The sequence below is a fragment of the Papaver somniferum genome, chromosome 8, assembly GCF_003573695.1.
Source record: "Papaver somniferum cultivar HN1 chromosome 8, ASM357369v1, whole genome shotgun sequence".
Classification (NCBI taxonomy): Eukaryota; Viridiplantae; Streptophyta; class Magnoliopsida; order Ranunculales; family Papaveraceae; genus Papaver; species Papaver somniferum.
The window spans coordinates 95,516,318-95,531,159 of record NC_039365.1 but is presented as its reverse complement, the minus strand read 5'-3'; the positions used below and the strand labels follow the sequence as shown (position 1 = coordinate 95,531,159).

The 14,842-nt window shown below is 36.6% G+C and overlaps 1 protein-coding gene across 1 annotated transcript; it reads left to right on the top strand.

Annotated features, from left to right (window-relative positions):
- The first annotated feature begins 9,029 nt into the window (after positions 1-9,029).
- LOC113302148 (pentatricopeptide repeat-containing protein At5g38730-like) lies at positions 9,030-14,110 on the top strand. Its single transcript, XM_026551003.1, has 4 exons — positions 9,030-9,291; positions 9,460-10,769; positions 11,117-11,655; positions 12,969-14,110. The coding sequence occupies exons 2-3, from the start codon at positions 9,467-9,469 to the stop codon at positions 11,566-11,568; spliced, it is 1,755 nt and encodes a 584-aa protein (XP_026406788.1). The 5' UTR covers positions 9,030-9,291; positions 9,460-9,466; the 3' UTR covers positions 11,569-11,655; positions 12,969-14,110.
- The last annotated feature ends 732 nt before the right edge of the window (positions 14,111-14,842 follow it).

The window sequence follows — 14,842 nt, the reverse complement described above, 5'->3', positions numbered from 1 at the left end:
AGTTATCATGAACACCAATTTATACCTTCTGAGCAAACGTCCCATACCGCATACTCAGGAATCCAAAAAGAGTCCACAACGTTACCAAGAATCGCAATTGGCCAGTTCCAAGAGGATATCTCGACCAAGTATCCCAAATGTGCATCCTATACTACACACTCAGGGGTCCCTAAAGTTCACAAAGTTGTTGCCAATAATTTTTAGTACTGTGTTGAACAGGATCCAGTTGCCCACCGTCCCTGACGGTCATCCAAGTTTCCACTCGTAAGTGGGATGCTAGCCGGGCCTGACAACGTACACCATCGGCCAGTTTCCAACGTGTGGGGGTGATCAGTACCATTGTCTACCCACCATCCCAGACGGTCTTAAGGACATCCACTCGTAAGTGGGGTGTCACTTAGGCCAGGCAAACTCACGGTACTTAAACAAACTCAACTCGAATCGCAAAGTAACTGGCATAGCAGTTACAAACTCTTTTCGTGCAAAAGTTGGCCTACTCTCCAACTTTATTTCCTTTGAAGGAAAAATACTCGTTGATGAGTCCACTCCGCACAGTCCCTAGAGTTATCTCGAAACTTGCTCTGATACCAACTATGACGGAACGGAAAATTACGCCTTTGGCGCGTTGCCCCGCAGGTTGTAACTTCCCCGATGCGCCATGATGAAGCTACGATACGGGCCTTAAAGCTAGGCAAATGCACGCTCATTTTCCCTCGCAGTCATGCTCGACGATCATGATGCGGAAAATTTAGCTTCCACGCCGTTCCAACTTACCCTTATTCCGCAGAGGGTTTATCAAGAAAATAAAAACTTTCTTAATACGGCAAAAACGACCTTTTGAGGCCCTAAACGATGGAATTTGGCTAAATTTAGGTGACCATGCATGTCTTGATCTTTGGGCCGTTTCCAATCAAAAATGACTCCTCTTGAGATAAATTTTGCTCGTTTGCTCATTTGCATCAACTTAGATTACTCTTTGTAGATTAATAGGAAGTATGAGCATCCACTTGCTGGCATGCAAATAAGCCTCATCAAGCTTGGCCACAATCATCTCTTGCATCGAGCTACCGAGCTTAGATGATATGAGGGGCCAAAGTGCTGGACCAGAATCATCTCTTGCTTCGATATTATCTTTAACTGCTATTTTGTATAACACATTCACACTGCTCCAACTGCTTCTAAATTTAACACGTGTTGTCCATTTCTTTCAAATAATGTTTGAATTCCACTAAAATCAATGTTCTGCATATTCAATTGAAGCAAACATAAAAGGATGCACAAAATCATATTACAATATCAATTTGACCAAAAGCACAAAACAATACAAGTAGCAATAACCTAAAAAAATTCCTTGTTTTAATCATGTTTACATATCAAATTACAACTATTAATTATATTAATTACATATCTACCATATCAAGTTCCAAATTAAGTATTATCGACACACTATCGACCAATATAAAATCATATTCCATAAAAAATTTGTGCCCTAACTAAATCCTGACTTCACCATTAGGAGATTCAATTCAATCAACAATCTCAATTGAGACGTTAAACTACTACACAAAAACATATTCAATACATTAAATTCATTCAAAACCTAATTCAAAATCCAAAAAATCAATCAAAATCTATTCTTCATACCTTGAGTTAGTTTGTAAATGAAAATCTCTGAATTACTAGCAATAGAACCGCCATAACAACAAGTAATAACCCCTTTAAGACTGTGGATGAAAATCGACCATAAACGATATCAATCTTTCCGTGCAAAAATAAGTTTTCTTTTTTTGCTAGGAAAGAAAAAATTTCATTAACTAATGAGAGATTACAACATTTTAGAAAAAGTAAGGAAATTTATTCTCATCCCATTCTCATGTTACATTCCCAATTCTAATCCAGCTAGGTATGCTACTCCATTTAGCTCTCTCTTAAGATGTTTGAATCTAATATGATGAATATCTTTTAAAAGAAACAAGCAATCATCTAAAACATATCAAGAGGTCAAACTAGTTTGGCCTTTCTTATTATTAAGATAAGCCATCACATTTTTGGCATCACTAATTAGATAAAAGTCCTGAAAGTTCTTCTCTCTCATCCATTTTGCAGCCTCTAGTATTGCCACATTTTCGGCTCCTTCAGAACACACATCCCTCCCAAAGACTAGTTTGCAGCCCTTGAATTCGCCTGCAGGTTTTATTGCCACAATTCCCATACTAGATTTGTTAGTATCTTTGTCAAAAGAAGCATTACAGAACATAAGAAAACTGTCTTGAGAGACAGTTATAAAAAAATTAGGCTCGTTAGCATATACTGCATAAGTGATATTGGGAACAGGTGCAGAAGCTAAAGTACTGACAGTTTCCTCAGCAATTCTTAAGGAAGTTATGGCCGTAATCTGTGGGTTTAAGTGAAAATGCGGGGGTCTAACAACCACACCCAACAATTCGTTTGGCAATCTGAGAGGACTTACTCCAATACACTTTCTAGAGAATCAACTAGACAGCCATACTCAATCTAGAGTAAAATATATCAAAGAGTTTAATATCTCTAACTCTTTACTCAATCCGCAATCAGCAAATAGAAATCTGCGAGCTCGACTGAACATAAGAGGAGTTACTTGAACGGTACCAAAGACCAAGGTTCAAGTTTCAATCAATATAAATTAACAACCAAAGGTTGGATATTCTAATTGATTGATATTAACACACAACCTATGATATTTAAATTATATAACAAAATATAATGCGGAAAAGAAATAACACAGACACCAGAATTTTGTTAACGAGGAAACCGCAGATACAGAAAAACCCCGGAACCTAGTCCAGATTGAACACCACACTATATTAAGCCGCTACAGACTCTAGCCCACTACCAATTAACTTCGGACTGGATTGTAGTTGAACCCTAATCAATCTCACACTGATTCAAGGTACAGTTGCGTTCCTTACGTCTCTGATCCCAGCAGGATACTACACACTTGATTCCCTTAGTTGATCTCACCCACAACCAAGAGTTGCAACGACCCAAAGTCGAAGACTTGATAAACAAATATGTCTCACACAGAAAATTCTATAAATTGAATAAATTTGTCTCCCACAGAAATACCCAAGAGTTTTTGTTATGTATTTTGATAAATCAAGGTGAACATGAACCAATTGATAAACCAGACTTATATTCCAGAAGAACAGCCTAGTATTATCAATCACCTCACAATAATCTTAATCGACTAGCGAAACAAGATATTGTGGAATCATAAACGATGAGACAAAGATGTTTGTGATTACTTTTATCTTGCCTATCAGAGAAATTAATCTCGAGTCAATTATTTCAATTGTACTCAATATGATAGAATCGGGCAAGATCAGAACATACAACTACAAAAAAAATAGTTGGGTCTGGCTTCACAATCCCAATGAAGTCTTTGAAGTCGTTAACCTACAGGGTCTCGATAGAAACCTAAAGTTAAAGGTGATTCACCTCTAGTTATGCAACTAGTAACACACAGGAGGTGTGGGGATTAGGTTTCCCAGTTGCTAGAGTTCTCCTTTATATAGTTTCAAATCGGGGTTTGCAATCCAAGTTACCTTGGTAACAAAGCATTCAATATTCACCGTTAGATGAAAAACCTGATTCAACCAAGCTAATATCTTTCAACCGTTAGATCGAACTTAGCTTGTTACACACAAATAAAATGTACCCTCATTTAGGTTTATGTAACCGTACCTAAACCTGTACAACATGTTGGTTGACAAATAGTTAACCGAGGTTAGCCATATTATTACTCTCATATCAACCTTATTCATCTTAACCATAACTAGTTCAAATGACTCAAATGAAACTAGTTAAAGAGTTGTTCAATTGCTATATTCTTATAGAATTATACAAGAACACAATTGAAGCAAAATCGGTTTGATTCACTCGAATCAATCATGAACATTATAGCCACAGTTTGAAAGATTGCATTCCTTATTATATAAATGTTTATGTTCATGTTTAAAACCAATTTTAGAACTTTAACCTTCAAGTATGCAAACGGGTACGCATACTTGAAATACCCGGACTAAGATTGAGTACACCAGTACGCAAACGGTACGCAAACTTCAAATCTCAGCAGAAATTCTCGGACATGACCTGTACACCAGTACGCAAACGGGTACACATACTTAGGTTCCCAGATTTCTCAAACCAACAGGTACGCAAACGGGTGCGCATACTATGGTTCCCGGACATGGATTACATATGTGCAAGAATGAACAACATGACATATCCAATAATGGTTAAGTGTTCTAAACTCTTATTTCAATCATTTAAACTTTCTTAGAGAAATCTGTAAGCGAGATAAACTCAGCTCGAAATCTCAAATGTGTATATAGAAAACTATATCGTAATACGACTTATGTCTCAATATAGGAGATAGAGTAGAGATAGACTTTCCAAATGATAGATAAGTTTAAGTCTCCACATACCTTTTGTCGATGAAGTTCCACAAGCTCCCCTTAGTAGTTCTTCGTCTTCAAATGATGAACGCCGTGAAAACTAAGCTCAACTATACAATCTATGTCCTAGTCCGAGACATCTATAAATAGGCTATAAATCAAGACTTATAGTTTCGATCATTAACATTGACAAACATGCTTGAGATAGAAACGCATGCGAGTTCGACCGATCAATGCTCTAACATTAAGGATTTATTATCAAATACTTTAGAGCATCTTTCTTTCCAGATGAACCAGGCAATAGTCAAAACAATAACTAATTTATCTTGTAGAGGTTTTGATGTGAGCCATTTGGAAATCCAGTCCTTAATATTAATATTGGTGTACAAATCCTGCGAAAAAAATTGACTGGCAACAGGGATATTGGACCAAACATTTTTAGCAAAATAACAATGAAGAACAAATGTTCTGGAGTTTCACCAGCACCATGATTACATAATTTACATCTTTCATCATGATTATAGTCATATCTAGCTAGTTCCCTGCTTGTAGGGATTCCAACACACTTCCATAGAAATAGTTGAGTTCTAGGCAACAATGGGGACTTCCAAAGAGCCTTATGAGTGTCCAAGTCAGGGTTATGAATATAATTATGAGGAAGTTAATTTACCAGCAGTTTGTAAACAAATTTGACAGTTACAATGTCATTCCTATTATATGACCAGATTAAAGTATTACATCTTGAAATTGGATTCTCATGCTGCATATTTTTTTGACTATTTTCTCTAGAAAAGAAATCCTCTACTAAAGCAACATTCCAAGTCTTAGAATCATGGTTCATGAAATCCGAAACCCTATAATTAGGGTTAGGATATCTAGCACATAAAGGTTGGGTTAGATTTAAGACCCAGTTATCAGAAAAAGCATTAGCAACACTACCATCTCTCATATCCCAGTAAGCATGATGTTTTAAAATATCTAATCCATGAAAAATATTAGACCAAACCCAAGATACGCACCATGGGTTTTTGTAATTGAGAGGATGAAAATCTTTAAAGTACTTACACTTCAGAATTTTTACCCACAATTCATTAGGAGAATGAATTAATGGCCAAGCAGTTTTAGTCAAGAGGGCTAAGTTCATTTTTTCCAGATTCCTAAAGCCTAAACCTCTATGTAACTTACGAGTACAAACCTTTTCCCACTTTTAAAAATAGTAACCCTTATGGCCATTCTTTTCCCACCAGAAGTCCCTTTGGGACTGCTTCATTTAGTCAATTATGGTGTCTGGGAGGAGGAAAGAATTCATATGATAGTTAGAGGAAGATTTTAGAGTATATTGAACAAGTATAGATCTTCCATATTGAGCTAGCTGTTTACCTTTCCAATTAGACACTCTAGAGTCATGTTGAGTGTTTAAATGGGACATACACTCAGTTCTATTTCTAGTGATAAAGAGTGGTATGCCAAGGTATTTTTCATTTACCTCAATTTTCCTAACATTCATTGATCTGATAAGAGACACACAATGTTCAGGGTGAACAATTTTGCTGAAAAACAAGCAGACTTTTCAAAGTTTATCATTTGGCAAGAAATACTGCTACAATCCTTGATCAAAAACATGAGGTTACTTGACTCAGTGTGTGTAGCTTTGGTAAAAAGCAGATGGGAAATTGTACTAGGGGCCTCTTTAGTAACTTTCAAACCATGGATAAGATTGGATTGTTCAGCATGATTGAGATGCCTTGAAAAAGACTCCATACACAGTATAAACATGTATGGGACAAGGGATCTCCTTGCATCAATTCTCTTGTGGGAGTAAAAGAAGAGCAAGAAGATCCATTCAAGAGTATCGAGATATTAGTGGTGCCATTAAACTCGTTGGAAAGTAGGCTCCTTAAACCAACACTTAAAATATATGTAGGGACTTTTACCTTGATGATCATTGCAATTGGTAACTAAGAGAATATGTAAATGGTCAGAGCCTATTGCATCAATATGAAACAGTTTGGAGTTATTATAGTGATGTATCCAATGAACATTCACCAAAGCTCTGTCAAGTCTAACTTTCACATTATCAGATCTAGATTGCCTAGTGGACCAAGTAAACTGAGACCCTATATAACTTAAGTCACTCAAATCAGATCTATCGATGACTTGTTGTATAATAAGATACTCAGTAATAATTGGTATAGTATTGGAAGATCTTTCATGGGAAAATATAGTTATATTTAGGTCTCCAATCAAAACCCATGAAAGATTAATAGTGGTTCAAATACTATTAATTTGGTTCCATTGTTCTATTTTATCATCATGGTAAGTAGAGCCATAGAGAAAAGTAGCAAGAAACTCAGGTTTACTGGGATCAGAAGAGATGATTGTATGAACCATCTTATCAGTAGACTAGACAATGTTTAAAGTGAAACCACTCTTCCACAAGAGAGCAATACCACCTAAGAGATCCATAGAAGGACATATCCGATTTTTGGGATAGTTGAATCTCTTAAGGTATTGTCTCATTTTTTTGGAGTCATTTTCGGTTTCACATAAGAAGATAACATCGGGGTTTTGACTTCTAATTTGGTTCCACAAACTATTTATGGTATCAGGGTTACCGAAGCCCTGCCAATTCCACGACAAAATTCTCATAATTGAGATTAAAAAGCAAAGACCATAATTTTTGTGGAACCTTTGAAGACTAGGTCTATTAAAACAACTAGTAAAGTACCTACCACTATGCCAAGACATAACACTGATAGTAATTAAGAAATCGGACAAATAGTAGTCACCAAAACAGTAAATAACAATGCAGAGAAGGTAATTGAAGTAGTCAGAGTGCAGATTTGGAGAACAAGAGCTCTGTTCATAATACTATTATGCACAAAATTTATAACTAGGAAACCTAATTCATCTTTATGCAAACCACAACAGAAATTATTGAGAAAATAACAAATAACAGTAAAATTAGGGTTCCGATAAAAAACCTGATTAAAAGTCGCAGCATTTCCATAGTGATTCTGTGAAAATGTTCCATTAGGTTCAGATTATGCACTATCAAATGCCATTGAGCGATTATCATCAACTAAATTGTGTTGGTATTTCATTCTGTTTTCAGCGGGGAGATCACCATAATCAATTGATTCTTCAGCTCCATTATTAGCTCTTTGGAAAATGGGGTTGATACGGGTGTTGGTTGAATTGAGATTAAAGGGTAAGGGATTATTCAGAAGACCTTCATCTCTGGTTCGCTTATTTTCCTCACCGCAGCATCCTCTAACTCAAGATCTAAGTTGTTATCGTTTTGAGAAAGAGATACTGAAAAGTTTAATGTAGAGCTATTAGTTGCACCCCAGGATGTTTCAGCCCCATCTTCCATTATATTGACATCCGAACTAGTTATATAGGTAGCCAGAAATCGTTTTCCTTCCTCAGTCTGACTCCATGCAGCATATTCAATATCAGTCACAACTTCGACTTTCTGTTCTTGTGCAAGTATTTTACAGTTCGAGTCTACATGATCAACAATCCAGCAATCTTTGCAAATCTTATACGACTGCATTTTGAAGTGGTAAATGACCCAGTGCCTTTGGCCATTTGATGTATCAAACCATCCTCATCTTCTTAATGGTTCACTGAGCTTGACTTCAACATAGACAGTATTCGTTACACTTCCTCTTGGAAATCTTTTCCTTCCCTTTGGCTCCAATTTTTTTTACCAATATCCTTGCAGATCTCATTGACTAAATTCTCGTTGAGAATAATATTTCTAAGATTTCTCACTTTGATACTCCAAGTATGGTGCTCAAACCTGTGGTCCTTAATAGCAGTGTCAGGATCATATTAAATTAGAGATAACAGATGACCCATAATATCCCATGTTTTCAAACGGATTCCATCATAAGCTTCTTTCCTCTGGAATATGTAAAGAAGTTGATTTGTGCCTTTTGTGATAATCTCATACCTTATGTAGCTTCTCCATCGATCATTGATTTCTTTCTTAACATCCTCATGATCTGAAGGTTTTTTGAACATGATTTTCTCTAGCAAGTTGAATGTGAATTCATCAACATTTTCTGAGGCTACTTGAACAGTAAAAATGATTCTTCTTATTGGTCTAGGAGGAATAAAGCCAATATTAGTTGATTGCGTACTTGTATTGAGATTTTCCAGTTGGTTATAGTTTTGGGAAGACATAGTTTCAAAGAGGTTTTAGTGAGGATAATGTATTCTTTCAATTATGTTGACGAGGGTATTGTGGTTTGGTTTATATGCTGGGTACCCTATCAAATTGTGAGAATCATTGTGTTAACGAGGATAACCAATGAAAAATAAATTTTCGTTTGAAAAAAATGAAGGAAAAAATGAAAAATAAAACACACTCACCTCGGGTGAGTTTTAGGGGAAATTCTGAGACAACCCATGGTTTGGCGTGGTGACCAACTATTTGGCATTTTGACCATATTGACTCGGTCATACCCCAAATGCCGAAATCAGAAACTTTCGACAAAGTCCACACCATTTGGCATCCCACGGTATATGGTTTGGCGTCTTTTGACGTCCCACGGTATACGGTTTGGAAAGGGTTAACACTTCACAGAATCGCTCTTGAAGTTTTCCACGGTGAGTGCAGAAAGATTGTTTTGGAACCGAACGGCCACTAGAATTCCAAGTCGTACACCGCTCTTCATCTTCTGCTTTTTCTGAACTCCCACTCTCACGCTGCCTCTGTCACATAAAAGATATGCTAAGGTTTGGCATCATCTTCTGCCATTTTATTTTCCCGGTCTGATTCCTTTTCAAGGAGACAAGCTAATCAGCGAGCTTGCAAAAACAAAATCTGCACAATTTAATCAAGGTGAACTGCTTCCTAGTTATTTATTTATTTATTTTTATTTTTTTTATCGAAGCAATGAAAATTACTAAGCTCCTCTAATAGTTGGAGAACTATCGGCTTAGGGTCTTAGATTTTCCAATTTGGCAATTCGAATTATGATTAGTGATGTTGCATTTTTGTGGATTCTAGGTTGGATATGGCTTGTTCAATTTCTCATATGAAGGAGACACATTTTATTTGGGGTGTGTTTGCCGTTGTAGTGAAAGGAAATTGGAAAGATCTGGTGAAGCCTGATATTAGTTCTAGCTTCACACCCACAGTCATGAATAAGATTCTGGTTCGGCTTTCAGAAGAAGGGGAGTCTCTTTCATGGGCATTTTATAAATGGGCAGAATGCATTCCTCATTACAAGCATTCGTTGCATTCTAACTGGACTATGATTCATATCCTCACTAATCAAAAACAGTTCATAATTGCACAAAACTTGCTTGAGAGTATTGCTCGTAAGGATTTCCTTTCGTCTCCTTCAGTTTTAAATTCACTTATAAGCACCCAAAATGATCCCAATTTAAATTCACATATCTTGAGTTGGCTTGTACTTTTTTATGCTCAATCAAAGATGATTCAAGATGCAACTCAAGTGTTTGAGCAAATGAGGGTTAACAATTTAAGACCTCATCTGCATGCTTGTTCTGCATTGTTGAATGCGTTGGTGAAGGCTAGACTCACTGATACAACATGGAAAACTTATAAGAAAATGCTTCTAATTGGGGTTGTTCCAAATATTCATATCTTCAATGTTCTGATCCATGCGTGTTGCAATTCGGGGGATGTGGAGAGAGCAGACAAATTATTGAACGAGATGGAATCGAAGCGTATTCTGCCTGATCTTTTCACTTACAACACATTGATCTCACTTTTCTGCAAGAAGGGAATGCACTATGAAGCTTTGGCTGTTCAAGAGAGAATGATAAGAGAAGGAATAACTCCTGATATTATTACATACAATTGTCTTATTTATGGATTCTGTAGACAAGGTAGAATGAAGGAGGCTTTGAGATTTCTAAGGGAAATTAAAAGCGCTGAGCCAAATCAGATAACATATACTACACTCATTGATGGTTATTGTCGAGTGAATAACCTCGAGGAAGCTTTAAGGTTGCGTGAAGAAATGGAGAGAAAGGGCCTGCAACTAGGAATTGTTACTTACAATTCAATCCTTAGGAAGCTGTGTGAAGAAGGAAACACGAAAGATGCAAATCATCTCTTGAATGAAATGAGTGACAAGAAAGTCGAACCTAATAATATCACCTGTAATACCTTGATTAATGCTTACTGCAAGAAACGAGATATGGTGTCTGCATGTAGATTTAGGATCAAAATGTTGGAAGGTGGATTGACCCTTGACCAATTTACGTACAAGGCTTTGATTCATGGATTCTGCAATGTCCAGGATATGGACAGAGCTAAACAGCTCCTTTTCGACATGCTTGATGCAGGTAATAAATACCAGCTTGATATTTACCTTGAAATTTCATGAGTAGCATTTATGTTGTTTACAAGATAATGTAGGCTTTTTACACGTACTTAGCACTAGATGTAAAAATGTGGTGAAACTGTTCATTTCAATGGAGTTCAGTAACCTCATTTTGCACATACGAACCAGATTGTCACATCAATCATTTTGTGGGTTATACTTTCATGTTGTGTTCGCCTTCTTATATTTCTTTCCTTGTGCAATCCATGGCTTCTAAATTAATTTTATACCTTCTCGATTTTTCTTCTTTTTTGAGTTTGGTGGGTTCTAAATAGGTTTTTCTTTTCACTTGCAAAAAATGAATTACAGGATTATCACCAAGTTACAGTGTATATTCATGGCTGGTTGATGGTTACTGCAACCAAAAGAATGAAGATTCTGTCCTAAAACTCCCGGATGAGCTCATGGAAAGAGGCTTCTCTGTAGGTATTCCAGTTTACAGGGCGCTTATACGTAGGCTATGTAAGAGAGAGAAAATTGAATGTGCTCAAAATCTATTCAATCTTATGGAAGAGAAAGGAATATCTGGTGATACTATTGTTTACACTAGTCTGGCATATGCCTACTTAAAAGCTAGGAAAATGTCAGCGGCTTCTGATATGTTGGATAGCATGGGTAAGAGGAAATTATTGGTTACGCCTAAACTATACGAATCCTTCAGTGCTACTTATGCCAGCGATGGCGATGTCCTACGCCTACTATGGGATGAGGTTGTTGAAAGAGGCCTGGTCATGAAGAAAGTTCTCAACCTCATGCTATAATTGATCTTGGAAACATCTTAGAAGGTCAAGTTCAGTAATACGGATGTTGCTTATCATGTGACCAAGTGGATGCCATTACGGACAACTGTAAGTAGTTTGCTTACTAAGAATCTGAGATTCTATGCATGCTTTTCATTTGTTTCCCCTAGTTTGCGGTGAAGTATAAATTAATTGTTCGACTTTTTCCAAAATATTTTCTTTAAACATGATTACACTATCAAAAGTATTTCATTCTTACTTCCAAACCGGGAAGCATGAACATTTCCATCAATGACCTATTAGTACATGGATTTATTGTGGTGTTTGTGTTAATGCGCATATGCTCTGATATGTGAACCATGAATGAGTGGATGTGGTTGTTTCTCAGAACAGGGTAAAAGTGTCTCTGGTACTACCTATTGATAGTTACTTCTCCACCTCTCTATCACCTAATCTTTTATTGGTAATGCAGGGTTCAATAAAGTTTATGGGGATTCGGTCTAATGTTTTAGCTCGTTTTTTTGTAACCGATAAAATAACGTAGCCACTGATTAATTTATTACTTAATACATATGAACAATTGGGTAGTAATAAACAAGCAAGAGATCTTAAGTATAAACTGATGCACTTTCAGTGCCCTCTACCTCATTTGTGTTTTAAAAGCAATTTAGTATGACTGACTCGTGCCACTTTCAAATTCTACACCAGTAGTAGTAGGTCCATTCAGGTCAGCAGTTACTAAGTGAATGCATTATTGTGCATGGTTAAAGATGCTGGGCATGCAGCTATTGCTGAAGTCCAAATCTAGGAAAAGATTGTTTATTCTATTCCACGGATATCTTACATGATGAGCAAGGGTCTTGCTTTACAGATTCTACACCGGTAGTAAACTGTGGCATTAGAGACATTCTACAAATGAGATAAATGTGTTTTTGTTTCTTACAGAAAGCTTTAAGTTTTCTCTGTTTTTAACAATTAATTGTTGAAATTGGGGATGATATTAAGGAGATAGTTCTAAATTACTTCATTTTTTGTCTGTTATCATTCACTGTTGAATGTGGGAAGATTTCAAGTTTGAACATTGCATTCCCACCTCTTTTGATTCCTTAATTTCTAATAAATTTATCCTCTGTTATTGTTTCAGCCTTTTCTGTTAATTCTCGTGTGTTTAGTGAGTATCAAAGGTGTCACCTTTTCTTATTTTTTGCATATTATATGATCTGAATCTTGATAATGTTTTTGCACTCAAAAGGACCCATCTTTTTCCTTTGTGACTTTGTGTTTCAATGGCAGTTCCTGTTTTATGTTTTTCTTTTTATTTCCTGTGATGGGTTTTCTAGGAATTGTTAAAACTCTATTTTATTTTTTTTAAATGAGTTCAGATCTGGTGGATGTCTGATTGCTGCTTTGGGTGTGTTCAGGGACTATTAAGATGGAGGTGATGAATTCTGATGCTTTCATGAACTGCAACCAGATGCTGTCAGCCTAGTCTGTGCATAACGAGAATTGGGGCTGTTTATGCTCGTTGGTACAAAGTAAATCGAATGGTTGAAATGGTCAGCAGAAGAAGCTGCAGTTCCATAGGCTAGCTCCATGGTCCTGTCAGTGAGCTCATGTTGTGCTATATTGCTATCGGTAAAGTTGGTATTGCTTCCATCTTTTAGTCATTAGTTTATATCATAGTTGAAAAATTCGATAAAAGAAAAATTAGGATGGACAGTTGGACACACAACAGAATCACACAAACAGGGCACAAAATTACATTGACACTGTAAATCTGGAAAACCCTCAATGCTTAGCCAAAATTTTACTGTAATCTACAGCAAATTTAATTGTGCTCGGATGAGGGTGATCCATCTGATGTGAGTTTTAACTAGTGCTTGAAGTCTTAAACCCAATTTGAGTTGGGTTGGATTAAAGTGGGCTTCTCCAATTTTTTGAGCTTGAATGATTTACTTGTTGTAGGCTTGTAGCTACTAGCTTGGATGAACCATTGATCATCTCTTGTTCCTTTTTGGAAATTATTGATTTCCTTTATGGGTTGTCTAAATTGGGTTTTCTTACGTTTTGGTTTCTGTAAGTTCTGTAAAAACCTTCAAACTTCTCATCTACCTTCGAGTCACATAGGCAATCAAGTAATGGTACAAGTTGCAGGGAGATTTACCACCAGTATGTTGTCGAGTTTTAGCCATGAGAAAATCAGTTTCCTGCACTGAAAGCAGTCAGCAGGAACTGCTATTCCAGCAGGCTTATGGGTCATACATCCAGTAGAGACTGTTGGCCAAGATTCCCAAGATGATGCGCATGCGTTGCAACCACCATGCCAAGAGGGAAACTCCATAGAAAGGCTTAAGTGGATATCAGTACAGGTGTTCTTCTTGAGAACATCTCAAACTGTATGGATCTGAAATACATAGACTTGCGAGGTTGTTGGGATGTTATGCTTGCTCTCAATGGCCCAAAAAGGAAAAAAAATCACCTGGATTGCAAGTAATTGTACCAGCTGCAGACAAAGGAGTTTGTGGAACTAGGATTCAGGCAATGAAGTAGAACGAGATTAGAAAGAGAGTATAATATGTAACGAAATACAAATTCTGTGTGTTTTCATCAAATTGTTTCTTGAAATTCTCTAACATTGTATATTTACAACAAAACCAGTGACAAAACCCCTAGGTGAACAAACTAGTGATAAGAAAAAACCTGTCATATTATTTCTACCAAATAAAAACCGTTTCAAATAAAACTGGGACAAAAACCCCAAGTCAAATGATAATGAGCAAATTTAACTTTTTTTATTTAAAAAAAACCCAAATGTACCCTTTCATCTTTTCTTCTTCTTCTTCTTCTCTGATTTCTTTTTTCTTTTTTCTTCCTACTCCTTATCCCACCACCATCATCACCAGCAACAACAATGGATCTCCACGAACACCAACAATTTTATTCTCCCCCGACACACCACTTCCCTGTAATTCCCTGTAAATTTAGTTTGTTCATTGAGAAACGTCGTTGTTATTAAAGCCGAGAGATCTAAATCGAGAAATTCTTTTCTCAATCGTTCATTTCAAGTCCCTAAAACTGAGAAAGGAAGAAGCAGCAGCTGCCGCTGTTATCACCTGAAATTAGATCGAGACAGAGATGAAGAAGCAGAAAAGAACAGCGCTGATTCAAGAGATGAAGAATTCGAGAGACGTTTTCTCTCAATCATTAGTTCATTCATTTCCCTAAAACTGAGAAAAGAAGAAGCAGCAGATGCCGTTGTTTTATCACCTGAAATTGAGAGTAAATCTCGTTGCCG

Coding starts and splice junctions, on each gene's coding strand:
- LOC113302148 (XM_026551003.1), top strand. CDS start 9,467: ATGGCTTGTTCAATTTCTCATATGAAGGAGACACATTTTATTTGGGGT. Junction 10,770..11,116: donor TTTCGACATGCTTGATGCAG/GTAATAAATACC, acceptor AATGAATTACAG/GATTATCACCAAGTTACAGT.